Source organism: Perca flavescens, chromosome 16, assembly GCF_004354835.1.
Source record: "Perca flavescens isolate YP-PL-M2 chromosome 16, PFLA_1.0, whole genome shotgun sequence".
In the NCBI taxonomy this organism is placed as follows: Eukaryota; Metazoa; Chordata; class Actinopteri; order Perciformes; family Percidae; genus Perca; species Perca flavescens.
The window spans coordinates 18,814,675-18,828,630 of record NC_041346.1 but is presented as its reverse complement, the minus strand read 5'-3'; the positions used below and the strand labels follow the sequence as shown (position 1 = coordinate 18,828,630).

The 13,956-nt window shown below is 41.4% G+C and overlaps 2 protein-coding genes across 3 annotated transcripts; one reads left to right on the top strand and one right to left on the bottom strand.

Annotated features, from left to right (window-relative positions):
* Positions 1–523: 523 nt before the first annotated feature.
* Positions 524–3,138, bottom strand: LOC114570520 (ADP-ribosylation factor-like protein 3). Of its 2 annotated transcripts, none has more exons than XM_028600822.1 (6): positions 3,003–3,138; positions 2,088–2,231; positions 1,792–1,908; positions 1,605–1,655; positions 1,210–1,395; positions 524–769 (listed from the first exon to the last, which is right to left on the bottom strand). In XM_028600822.1, the coding sequence occupies exons 1-6, from the start codon at positions 3,003–3,005 to the stop codon at positions 722–724; spliced, it is 549 nt and encodes a 182-aa protein (XP_028456623.1). In that variant the 5' UTR covers positions 3,006–3,138; the 3' UTR covers positions 524–721. The 2 variants fall into 2 exon arrangements, with proteins under 2 accessions (XP_028456623.1, XP_028456624.1); XM_028600823.1 differs by having other exon boundaries at positions 2,184–2,231.
* Positions 3,139–3,895: 757 nt separating this feature from the next.
* Positions 3,896–13,277, top strand: wbp1 (WW domain binding protein 1). Its single transcript, XM_028600821.1, has 4 exons — positions 3,896–4,177; positions 5,051–5,153; positions 5,316–5,483; positions 8,888–13,277. The coding sequence occupies exons 1-4, from the start codon at positions 4,115–4,117 to the stop codon at positions 9,412–9,414; spliced, it is 861 nt and encodes a 286-aa protein (XP_028456622.1). The 5' UTR covers positions 3,896–4,114; the 3' UTR covers positions 9,415–13,277.
* Positions 13,278–13,956: the final 679 nt, after the last annotated feature.

The following is a 13,956-nucleotide window of genomic DNA, read 5'->3' as shown; positions in this document are numbered from 1 at the left end:
TCATGATACAGATTTTTTTTTCTGTACCTGAGCATAAACAGTGTGACCATAAGCCGCCCTGCGAAAGTGTAAATGAGCAAAAATGTTGAAGCATCACTAAATGAATTACTGCTGATTAATTCCTGTCTTGTTTATGGCCTCATATTTCAAACCTAGACTTTGTGGTTGGCAATAGAGCATACTAATATATTGATTAAAGAAAAGATTGGTGATTATGAAACAAACAAATCAAATATGGCACAGGATGCCACATCATTCATGGGACGTAGGAGATTTAATAATTGGGCATTAGGCTGTGAGAGACAACATTAGCGCAAGGCCGCCCTCTAGCTTTAGGTAGAGAGACTCACAGGCTTACAACGCCTATCAGTCATGAATACACCACACAGAATATTAAATAATAATACTGAATTTTATTCAGACAGTGAATGCCTACATACCATTGCATTAAAAGGAGCACATTACAAAAAGACTTTTGTGCAGAACCAACAATTTAAATAAAACAACCTAATATATACAGTATATACATTTAATGATAGGCATTGACAGGGTTAAGAAGAACATCACTGTATAGGCAACGTCTACTTAGTTTTTATAGTGCCAAGTGAAGACAGAATGACAAAAGAGAAAGTTTCATAAAAAAACAACACATAAAATGATGACTGTGTAGGTCAAATGTAAAGTGCAACTGCAATTCTTCACGGATCTTTTGCTTCCTGAATTATTTCTTCCGAAACGTTATATTTCTGCAAACCCAGGTCATGCCATCCTGGAAAGAAGCAGACAATTTGTTTGTGCTATGAAAATTAGTGAGCCACAGCTTAAAAGTAGGTTTAAAAGCCATAGTTTATTGCTGATGTCCAGGGCAATATGACATTGTTATAGGTTGAACCATCTGAATACATATGGTGAAGACACAAGAGCAAAGCCTCTTTGGTCATTACAAACATGCTTAACTTCAGACCTTTAATCTGGGCGATCTTATACATAGTATTTATAGTTTGAGTAGGGAGTAGTCTTGTTCTCATTTAACATTTAGAGTATATGTATATGATAAATAGACATCATATGTTTTCACAATATAAATTTAAGTAAAGTTATCAATGCCAATATTCTGTGAGTTCTGAAACTGACTGCAAAGACGGTTGGTGCCATTCTGCAGCCCACCCTGTCACAACTCTTGCATGTTGCAGTGTGTACTGTATTTACCTGCACTCCCTCAGCAGTGACAGCTGAGCAGGCCTGGACCTGCCACATGCGATCCCGGATAGTGTGCAGACTGAGACTTTCTGCCAGCTCAGACGCTGGGGAGGCTGTCACCAGGTCCTGCTTGTTGGCAAAGATTAGCAGTGGCACAGCAGCAAGCTTTTCCTCCTCCAGCAACTCAGCCAGCTCCTGGAGGAACAGACACACACACACACACATATTCAGTGATATGTGTACTGGCTGAGACAGAAAACTAAATAATATTGACTTTTTGGCTTTAATTGCACCAAACACCATTAGGAAATATGGTTAAAATTGAGTCTGCACTCCTACAATGAGAATATCGTCCTTAGTGATCACAGAAGAAATATCTAATTATTGCACTTCTTTTCTCTCACCAGGCTTGTCTCTTCAAACCTTTTCCTGTCTGAGCTGTCAATCACATAGATCTGCAAACAACAGTCATAGATATTACCAAAATGGTTTATACCATGTATGAAATACTATATTGTGAGGAAAACTATCTGTAGATGTTGAATTTTGGCAATAGTAACAATCAGGTTAAGTACATCAAAGAGAACCTACCAGCACATCCGTGTCTTCAAAATAATTCCTCCAGTAGGGGCGGATGTTGCGCTGACCTCCAATGTCCCAAACATTCAACTTGAAGCCAGATGATTGAACGCTTTTTATATTGAAGCCCTGTTGAAATATAACATGGATGCGTAATGCTTTATTCACCACAGGTAAATTAAAGCCTGATTTAGAATTCTGTTTGACTGGAAAATTAATAAATGTATGTGAGGAAATGTGTGACAACTGTGAGAAGATGACATCTCCACCGTGTGTGACTCAGCTACTAGATGTGTGCCTATTTGTACTTGTGTGGGGGTGATGTGGCTGATATCTTCTGCTGCCAGCTGTTTCAGCAGAGTGGTCTTGCCAGCATTGTCCAAGCCGAGCAACAGTATGCGCACCTCCTGTTCTGGAGACTGCTTTAGCCTCCGAAGAATGGACAACAGGCCCTGCAGGTGGAGCGGAGTAAGAGCCTTCAATGGGATAGCAGGTTCAAAGGTGATGTAGACAAACCTGCAAGCTTTTTCTCACTACTGTTACATGGCCTAAGCTGTATTATGTAAAGCACCAGTCGTCAGAGGCCAGCATGGCGTCAGGGGTTGGCAGTGGAACCCAGCATAGCGTGTACAGGAGGTTGAACACTCACCCCACAGCAAGAACCATCTAGAGCATGAGGACTTAGCTGTTAGCTGCTTGCAGTGACCTACACGTGTCAGAGAAGGGGGTAAGGAAGGCTTTGGCTCAAGCCATTTACCTTGCCGTGTGTTCTGCTGTTACTGCACAATTGTGACCTGTATCATGGGCACTTACATGTGACAGTGTTTTCTTTGGCTTTTTCTTGATTTAGTAACACTATTTTAAATCAATTTTATTTATAGTGTCAAATTCAAATAAAATAAAAAATGCTTGTTGAGATTGAATGATCCCCAAAAAAGAATACAACTTTGTTTGAATTAAAACTATTACAATTTGCAATTGCTATTTTCAGTGACAACCCATATTATCATTGACACAAAACTAATTCAGTATGTTTTCTATTCAAACTACTTAGGTGCCCCATTCACTGCCAAGTAATGCTAGCCGGCTGTAGCTAACAGTTTTCAGTAACACACATAGCCTATGTCATATAATAACAACTACTATCATTCCATAAAGATATAAACTAAAACTATCATGCTCTAACTCCAAAGCAGCCACGGCTGTGAATCGTTATGACTCACCATGTTTCCTCAGGTGTTGGTGTTGTGTCCCTTTGCTCAGACTAAATGGATTAACATCTTTCCATGCTTCCCAGCTGTTAAATTCTGTTGCCAGGGGAACTGTGACGTCAGGGTTACAGCTGTGCATCTCTCTGCACGAAACCAAACATGCACCATGCAAAATATGACCCTAAAAATATTTGTATGGCTTCTTCATGAATACATAAAGAATACACTTAATTGGCATTTGTTATTTGATATATATTCATTTGGTTGAATTGATTTTTCTGGAAAGTGCTTCAAATAAACATTATTATTTTAATATCATGATTGAACACTTTTTATATTGAAGCCCTGTTGAAATATAACATGGATGCTTAATGCTTAATTTATTCACCACAGGTAAATTAAAGCCTGATTTGGAATTCTGTTTGACTGGAAAATGAAGAAATGTATGTGAGGAAATGTGTGACAACTGAGAAGATGACATGTCCAGTGTGTGACTCAGCTAGAGCTGCCAGCTGTTTCAGCAGAGTGGTCTTGCCAGCATTGTCGTGTAAATACGAACATGTATTTATTGTTTATTGTATTTATTATTCTGTTTAATCAAAGGGTTGATTCGAGAAAGCTTTAAGTGAGAAAGGTCATAACGTGTAACGAGTGTTAAGAATTACTGCGCAAAGTGAGGAAATAACAATTATTGAATTGGAAAATAGATTAAAAGCAACAATGGTCTTTAAGTTTTTAAGTACGCTAATCTTCTGCATTTAACTTAAATTCGGGTTTGAAACATCATCCCCGATCTACTTCAAGACACTCGCAAAAAGATATAAAACTTCTGTAACTATACAGTTGCTCTACAATCATTCCGATTTCACCATAGACTGTATAAAATAGGTTTTCACACACGCTTACGCACAGCGCCCTCTAGAGTTCAATCGCCGACTCCGTTTCGTGTTACTACTGGTGCTGTTTCCATAGGCTGTTTCTAGTCAAGGAACAACAAAACATGTTCGAGTGCGACAGGCTAAAGCGTTAACCAGCAACTGACACCTGCAGTCACCTCAACAAGTCAACGATTCGACCGACTGCTATATGATTCCCGTCGTGTTAACCGTCGAAGACCCAGAAAGATGCCGCAGAAAGCACTGGGATCCATTGTAGGTCTTCTTTGTACCGGGACCTGTCTGGTGCAGGTAAGCCACCGCTAGAGCTCCCGGTGCCGGCTGACTCTTCCAGCCGAGGCCGCTGCTCTTGGGATGGGTGAAGGCCTTCTGCCGATCCTTTTTGTTTCCACCACAAAGGAAACTGGGCACGGTTCGCTGTTGTATGCTGTGGATAACGTCAGTTAGTCAAAGTTTTCATTCATATTTCGACAGTTAACTTGCCAGAAGATTTAGCTAGGCTATAATTCGAAGATACACTGATTTCTTTTATTACCTCAGTTTTACTGTTTGAACCAAGGGTATCAAGAATAGGTTAGCCGTTGCTAACTGGTAACGTTACCCGGTGTTGGCGTGTTTGTTTCTATTGTTTATTTATAACGTTAGAGTTCTTGATATTAGCAATCGTTAACGTTAGCTAGACAGGACAGTCAGTCCCAGTTTGTCCAGTTTCCTTCCCTGATATGGCTAGCTAGCTACTTGCTGTTTTATGTCAAAATAAGTTGATAACGATATGAACACCCACTATGGTACTTGAGCAATTTAGCATTTTATCTGCACATTTGTGGACGTACTGACCTTGTTCGGCAGCACTAACATTAGCGTTGTTTTATTGCTAGCTTCTTGTTCTATAAATTCACTTTCAATGTTGTTTTTGTAGTAATTAATAATTGTACTTAAATGCTTGCATTGCCTCGGTACCATCTGAATCTCATTGTATTTTATATTATAACTATAAGTGTCACAGTACAGAAAATGAGCACAGAAATGTGCAAACATAATATGTGGCACTAAAGTGACAAATGACAATGTCCTAGAAATAGTTTTTCAAGAGCTTGCTATGCAGTTTCTTGTTATCTTGTGTGATGTTGACTTTCACTTGTGTACCTCTTGTGTGTATTTAAGGGGAAGGAGTTCTGTTTTGGGGTAAACAATGAGCAGTACCGCTGTGACATGGGGTACTGCTGCGGAGAGACCGAGTGCTGCACCTACTACTACGAGCTTTGGTGTAAGTTCCTAGGTTTTCTTTTTTTCTTTTCCCACTTATTAATTCACATAAATCACATCCTTATTGTCCATTGAATTCTGATTTTGGAGATTTAAACTCCTCAGGATTTTTGTTGCCTGTCTTAGTTCATTAGGATTACATTGAGTTTGTCCTCCCTCATAGGGTTCTGGTTGGTATGGACCCTGATCATCATGCTTAGCTGCTGCTGTGCCTACCGACACCGGAGGGTTAAGATGCGTCTTCAGCAGGAGCAACGTCAACGTGAGATCAGCCTCATGGCCTACCAGGGAGCCTCCAGCTCCTTCATTTCCCCTCCACCGCTCAATCTAAGTGAGTAGTCTTTGTGCTTGCTATGGGGTCGTCAATGATGCCTTCTAGAATTAAACATAATACAGACTAGGTGCTACGAACAAGGGTTGTGATGGTGTTAACATAGAAGCCCGGATAATCTTTTCTAAAGCAACTTTTTCCACAACCTCCAATGGAATCCTCATGTGCTCATGGACCTACTGGGGGATTCAGTTTCTGCTGGGTCTGCTCTGAGGTCTCCCCTGAATCATTGCATTGCAGTAGCTCTATACCAGGGTTGTCTTGGATAACTTTACTCCTCTACTTATCAGATAAATTAAGGCCATCCTACAGGTTTCATGTTCACAGTATTATTGTAAGGGTCAGGACTTTGAACTTTGCTCTGTCCACCACCAAAGTACAATGAAACGTCCACATTACAGCAGCAAATCTCACAATCTTTTTCACTCAGATCCACAAGAGACAGGACATCCACAAGATAAATAAACTTTCCTTGGAGTAGCTGTTCTCTCCTCTTCCTGAATGAAACAGACCTTTTTCATGAGAGAGAGTGAGTCATAACCTTAGAATTTAAGGTGCTGATCTCGTCCCGATCTTGTCATACTCGGCGGTAAATTGCCTGAAGGCATATTGGAGATCATAGTCTCACATTGTCAGAAGGGCATCAGACAGCAGAGATGCCACCCTGATGTCAGTGGTCACTCTGGACCTTGACTGCAAGTTGATATTGTATCCCCTTATATCACAAACAGAAGTGGGACAAGGGGCACACTTGTTAACAATCTGAGACCCACAGTGAACATGCTTGACTTAATGTCAAGAATGTGAACACAACTCTAACTTTGGGCAGACGATGACTTACACAACGACCCTATTAACATATACTGAGTCTTGCAGCTCTTCCCACAGGATATCATTGGGAACGTAGTAATAAGCCTTTTCCAAATTCTCGGGGTACGCTTTAGCTTTTTTTTCTTAGGCATGCCTTCCAAAATTACAGCTTTAAACCTGTTACCCCGATGTATTTAATGACATGTTCCATTTATCTTCATTTGAAATGTATCTTCAGGCAGAGTTCTGGGACAACATATTTTCTAGTTTTTATATATATATATATATATATATATATATATATACATACATACATACATACATACATACATACATATATACACACACACACATATACTGGCCAAAAGTTTGGACACACCTCATTCAATGCATTTCCTTTTTTTATTTTCATGACTATTTACATTGTAGATTCTCACTAAAGGCATCACAACTATGAATGAACACATATGGAATTATGTACTTAACAAAAAAGTGTGAAATAACTGAAAACATGTCTTATATTTTAGATTCTTCAAAGTAGCCACCCTTTACTTTTTTTATTAATAAGGGAAACAATTCCACTAATTAACCCTGACAAAGCACACCTGTGAAGTGAAAACCATTTCAGGTGACTACCTCATGAAGCTCATTGAGAGAACACCAAGGGTTTGGAGAGTTATCAAAAAAAGCAAAGGGTGGCTACTTTGTGTAATCTAAAATCTAAGACATTATTATTATTTCACACTTTTTTGTCAAGTACATAATTCCATATGTGTTCATTCATAGTTTTGATGCCTTCAGTGAGAATCTACAATGTAAATAGTCAAAGGCTCCATAGATTCCAGTGTGAACTGTTTGCGGTTTTGAAATGACCCGCATGCGCAAAAGAACACTAACAATGACATCAGACGCAGCACGCTGTTGCACTAAAGTTGGGGAGGTTATGGAGGAAGTCAGCATTTTCGCTTTTATTTTTATTTATTAAAATGTTTGTGTAATGGCAGCCATAACATTAATGCGCAGGTGCTGAGGAGGAGAAGACTGAAGAGAAAGGGAGACAAATTTGCGGGGTTATGGCTGCAAATTCACTAAAGTGGTCTGTGTGACCGGACTGCCAATTTGCACGTCCTGACCGCTACGGACCTCCACCACTCTGGCTTCGCCCTCGCACACGCTTCACCTCCCCGGCGGTGCGGCGACTCGGGCCGGTGGTGCGCCCGACCCCGAGGGACCGGGATCCCACCTCAGCCGGCGCACACCGGATTTCACTTTCATTGCACCACGGGGCGACCCCGGCTTGCGAGCGCGTTAAACTCCTTGGTCCGTGTTTACAGGCGGGTCGGGGGTGAGTCAACGACATCAACTTTTTACGTGAGCCGATCCCCGCCCTGGCGATGCGACGCGCGGTTGGGGAACACTGAGGACAGTCCGCCCCGGTTAACAGCCGCACTGGAGGCAGTCACATCAAATCCGCCTTGGCTGTTCACACAGCGGTCGCATTGAAAAAAATCAGATCTGGGTCAGATTCAGGACCACATATGGAAGTGGCCTGAATCTGATATGAAAAAATCTGATCTGGGCTAGATTTGAATGTTCACACTACTTCTGAAGAAGCCTGACCTGGTCACTTGACCCCAAGAAAATCGGAATTGGGCCACTTTGGCCTGCAGTCTGAACGTAGCCAAAGAAACACACTGAATGAGAAGGTGTGTCCAAACTTTATGTATGTATGTATAAGAAATAAAATAATTAAGTGACAAAGATAATGAAAATAGTACTAAACGATACATAGACATATGTTAAGAAAACGTTTTTTTAAAGAGAGGTTTTTTTTAAGTGAATATGCACAGTCACAAGTATTTTCAAGTGGGTGTGGGAGGGGGGATGCTTCCACTGCATAAGGATCACACACCTTGCTAATAGCGCAAGAAAAGCAACATATTCAGCCAGATAAGATGGCACTGGGTGGTCAGTTGGCAGGACACCAAACAGGCCGATTAAGGCTGATGGGTGGATGTTAACGGATATGATGGTTGAAGGTGAGTCAAATATAGATTTCCAGAACACCGACAGAGCAGGACAAGACCAAAGCATGTGGGTCGATTTTTAAATATCTTTGAGTTGTTGACAAAACAAGACATTTGAGGACGTAATCTTGGGCATTGGAAAACAGTGATGTAGAGTTGCAACCAACCATTATTATTACTGATTAATTTATTGATTTATATTTGCAATTAATTCATTCATTGTTTGGTCCATAAAATGTTGGCAAATAGTAAAACATGCAATTTCCCCTAGCCTGAGTTGACCTATTCAAAGTCCTTGTTTTGTCCAATACTTTAGTATCATAGAGGACTAAGCAGCAAAATTAACACCGGAGAAGCTGGAACCAATGTTTTTTTTTATTTTATTTTTTTGGCATTGTAGCTAAAAAATTGACTTAATTGATTTATCAAAATAGTTTTCAATTAATTTTCTGTTGGTTGGCTAATTGATTCAACGATTAATTGTTGCAGCTCTACATGGATGTATGACTGCCCTTATGGGGATGATGCTTTGAAGGCTGAAGCCCTTTTGTATTTGCTGACTTTCAGGGTTCTGGAACGACTGCAAGCTTCCCGATTATGAAGAGGTGGTAGGTCACCCCCCGACACCACCACCTCCCTACTCTGAAAACCCTCCTGAGACTACTCCAGCACTCCCTCCACAACTGAGCCAGCCAGACGCCACGGTGCCACAACCCCTGCCTGAGGCAGACCCGAGAGTGGACAGTCAGGCCTCAGGCTCATCATCAGACCAGGAAGCGGTGGCTATGCCGGTCCCAGCACAATGTCTGGCAGAGGCCGCGCTGATGGCGGCAGAAGAGGAGGAGGATGAGGAGCTCCTGACTCGGCGTCGCCACGTCACCGGCGACTCAGGGATTGAGGTGTGCGTTTGCCAGCTGGATGTAGACGAGGGCTCGGGGCTTGAGGAGGAAAGCGATGAGGAGCACCGCATGTGCAAGGTCAGCGGTCAGGACTGCTGCCCGGGGCATCAGCAGCAGCCCTTCAGACAAAAGGAGCACACCTCTGAGCTGCCCAGCCAGACCGCTAGCACCAGCACTGGAGACCACATGGTGTGATCCACAGTGTAACTAACCGGCCAGGCTTTCTGCTTCACGCAGGGTGACACAAGATCTCTGTTGCATCATCATCATCACCACAACAGAGACTGTTTGTGTTTGTAATTCTTTGAACTAACACACAGGCATGATGTTAAAGATGATGATGATGATGATTATAACTAATTCTTAATGGCTCCTGATTCGGAAAGACAAATAACACATTGTGTGGACACATTATTTTGCTTTGCTTTTCTTTAGTGGGGAAACCAACAAACACATGTCGTTGCTCCATTTGGTATGTTTTCCCTTAGTGCTAAATGAGAGAATGTCATTGGGTGGTGAGAGGGCAGCCATTGATTGTGACCGAAACCAGAATTGACTTGCTTCTGCCCTCTCCTTGAGCACTGCTGTCATGTTTCCGTTTTTATGCCTCGCCACGCTCCTTGATCACAACATTTCCAGCCATCCTTCCATCTGATATTTTACCCCCGGTGGGATGGTCAGCTCGGAGCATACCACTACGGTCAACAACATTTCTCCCCTATCCCCACTGTGACTCTGAGGCGGTGGAGTGAAAAGAAGAAAAAAAAAAAACTCTTAAACTGGATGAATCAACAAGAGCACACCATTTTGTTTTCCCCAAAGCTGTGTGTGCATGAGAGTTTGTGTGTGTGCTGTGAAATCTAGGGCACAGCTGCCTGATGATGTCAGCTCTGAGGTCATGGCAACCAGCATCTGGTGTGAAGTCTATGGGACTTTTCACATCAAGAGTGGGGGAGACTATACACCCACAAACAACAGAGAGACGAGAAAGAGTTGAGTTCGTTGTTTTGTCTCTGGGTTAAATGTCATACACCCCCCAGCCCATTTTTCCTTTTTGATATCCATATTGTGGTCTCCACAGCTCTGTGATCACAAATTAGCATTACTGTAGGTAAGGAACAACCAGCTTTGAATGATTCATCTCCCCACTTCGGTGTCTGACTGCATTATATTCGAGATAGCCAAGAGGGCTATGCCACCAATTTTGTAATGAATAAAAAGCCTTTTGGTGGCTCTGTGTTTTATTTACGGTGTTATGTCAGACTGAGTAGTAGTAGCAGCCTTTTGCTCATTCTAAACACAAGTATAGAGTTTGGATGTTCATAACGAAGGATGTGCTTTATTTTTATTTTATTTTTCATTTCATAACCAGCTACAATTCAGTAAATGCCGCCGGTATCACCGTTAATGCAACAAAGCTCCTGACGGGGGCTGCTAGAGTGTGTACTAATGAGTGAATATTATAGTGCAGTAGGGAAGGGTTGAGTCTTGTGTGTTTGTATATCTGTATAGTGCTGTAGCATCTGGTAACACTTGCTCAGCACTGAGGTGGATTAACTATTAAAAGCACTGGTATTTTGCATGAGGCTTGAATTTCTGTTTATATTTGAGTTCATTGGTATTTTCTAGCACTTGTGCTACTTCCTTTGCTCATCGGTTTGTCATAATGATAGTGGGATACTGTGGCTACACAGCTGTGTACCCAGATATGGGGTAAAGAAATTGACTGGTTTTTAGTTTCATTGTGTTATGTCTGTGTGAGCCATGCTATGCTGTTGTGCGGTGCTGGTAGCTAGTTATCTGGTGCTGTGTCGGCGGTCTCTGTAGCGCTTAGCAGTGTGAGGGATTTGCAGTGGTATTTGGGTATTTTTGGCAGCAGAGGGCAGGTGCATTTAGCTAGTTGAGATGGATGCAGGCTCTGTGCAGTGTTGGCACAGCTGCAGAATCTATTGTGATTAACTGCATGCTTCTCTGTGTTGCATGTTGCTTGCCCAATATACTGTACAGTGTGTATTCAAAGTATAGCCGTCAAACTGATTGTTGTCAATAGGAAAACTACCGCAGAACAAAATTTATGATTTGTTGCCAGATAAAAGTCTGTGCAAGACGAGCAGTAACTGATAAGTCACTAAATGTTTTATTGACAATTTGTTTGGAATAATGTTCAACAACTTTTTTTTATTTGATGCTGTGTGTCAAAATGGACACAGTGTAAAGACTCAGGTCGGTCTTTCTGCTTCACACAGGCACACATGCTCACAAAGTACTGCCAGCTGACAAAGTAGGGAGTAAATGCTAACGTTTCAAGCTTGTCAGATATATTTTTTTACAGGCATTAAAATTAATGTAATCATTTAGATTAAATTCTTCACAAGACGTGACACTGGGTTCTGCAGTAAATGTCATTGTAAGACACGTGCAGTTCTGTGGCCCATGAAAGTGTTTCCTCCAGCTAGCAGCAGCCCTGAGCTCTGTACCGGCTGTGGTTTGTGTTTCTACCATTTGAGCTACACTAAGTACTGCTGTGGCTAAAGCGTAGGAAAACAATATCAATATAGAGTGAAACTAGACTAATGCACGGCTGCCTAAGGCTTACATTGAAAGAAGATTTAGTTTCATGTTCATTGAATAGGCCTAATCAACATGCTGTTGCGATGTTTGCAGTCCTTGTGTTGCCGTAGTCGTGCAGGTGCTTAAATATGAAGCCAAACTAACATGACCGCGACCTTTTCAGAGGAGCTGTTACACTGTGAGCATGACCGCACACCCATTAGCAGACGTAATATAAGGCATTTTTGACTAACACACCTCAAGCTGCCTTGCTGCATCTCTAGAGAGCAAATGTCTTGATTATGGAGCTGCACAATAAAATATGGCCTCTGTATGCAGAAACGGATGCGCTACTGCCTTATTAGAGTAGATGTAGTTTCTTTTGAATGGTAATAGTTGTGTTGTTCCTAGCATGACTGCTTCAGAGCAGGGAAGTGCTTTTGTGTCGATAGAAAATGGCATCTGAGCTTGTTTAGAGAGTGTGCTTGCTTTTATGAGGAGAGGATGTGGTTTTGTTACATTTAAAGCCACACGATTTAAACAGTCACATGTTCTGTAGAGTTTTTTTTCTATTTGTTTTGTATCTGTGGGTTGGTTGTGTTAAATTTTCAAATACTGTGTCTAGTTAGTTGTAGCACTAATGGAATTAGTCAATACCAGATTTTGTGCTCGTTCTGTTTTTTTGTTTCATGGATGTGGTTGCAATTAGTTTGTGAGATTATCTGGCTTGAAAGCATGAGGAAAAACGATTTTGTTTTCTATGGTTTTGTTGCAATTCATCTTATTTGTGTTTGGAGGACAAAAAAAATGAACTCCCAACAAGAGATTGCTTTCTAACCTTGCTAAGGTGCATTTTTGCTTATTTGTATACATATGTAGACAAAATAGGGGATGGGGATGAGGGGAAGGATAGGGGATCTTTTGTGCATGAGTGAACTGGAGGTCCATAGTTTTCCCATTGCCAAAAAACCACTATGCGTCCCTGTTTTTCACGTTTACCGAGATTAAGGGCTATATCAGTCATCAATCATGGACAAACATCCATCTATTTCACTGACTGATTTGTCTCCTCTGTGCTGTTCATTTCAAGCCACGGTAGCCGAGATCCACCGTCTGAACATGGTCAGTGTTTGGGTTTGGATGTTCTTTTAACGTGGTGGAGTTCATATTTAACAATAGCTGATTGTTTATGGCTGCGTATGTTTGTTTTATAGGCTTTAACTTTGCCTTTTTTTTTTTTTTTTTTTTTTTTTTTGGTCTGTCAACGGAGGTGCGTGATGCGACATCCCTCCAACCTCCCCTCCCGATGCGAACGATTCTTCCTTGCATAACTAGATGCATGTGTGGCTGTTACTTTGGGCCGTTGGCTCTTTGTGGACCGTGACTCCACCCTCCACCACGCTCTGTCTTGGTAACAGAAAGTGTAGCCTTGGAAACAAGAGGGCACGTCCACTCATGCAGAAGTGTCGACAGAATAATCTACCAAAGTCGCTGCCATCTCCATGCTACACAGATTTTCACTGTTTTCACCGGTGTGCGTGTGGTTGTCATGACGATTTTGTTTCCCACTCTCAGGGTTATCTTTAACAAGCAGTGCTAGAGTTTTAAATTAACACTTTTATTTTTTTTTTTTTTGGACCCACCAGTCTCGTAAAGCCAAAGCCGTTCTTTCATAATTGTTTCCCCCTTGTTGTCTGGTGTTATTTCTGCATCACGCAACTCTGTAGTCTATTGTACTTTAACTCATCTAGGCTATGCAAAAACATAAACCTACTGTTATATGCTGCGACCCTTTTCTTTGTCATTTGTCTGTTGGCATCAGTACAAGCAATATAACTCTGAATACTTGTGGCACTGTACTGTACTGTAATATACTTTTGGTTGGTGTGTGTGTTCATGTTTGTTTAAGAAAACTTGTAAAAAAATAAAAACGTAATGCTACTGCAATGATGTGGTGGGAACGTATACTTCAGTGTCAGCTGAGGGGCTTGAGTTAAAAAGCCATTCTAGTTTATATATTCCTCCCTCCCCCCTCTTTTTGGCTTTTTTCCTGCCTGGAAAAAAAAGAGCAACTAACACTTTCTACTCCGGACCTATAGATAAACCACATTATTAGGTTGTTTAAGCCGGAGGAAAAAGTTGTTTTTGTTGGATGAATTCATGTTTGATATCTTTAATCTGTTTGCC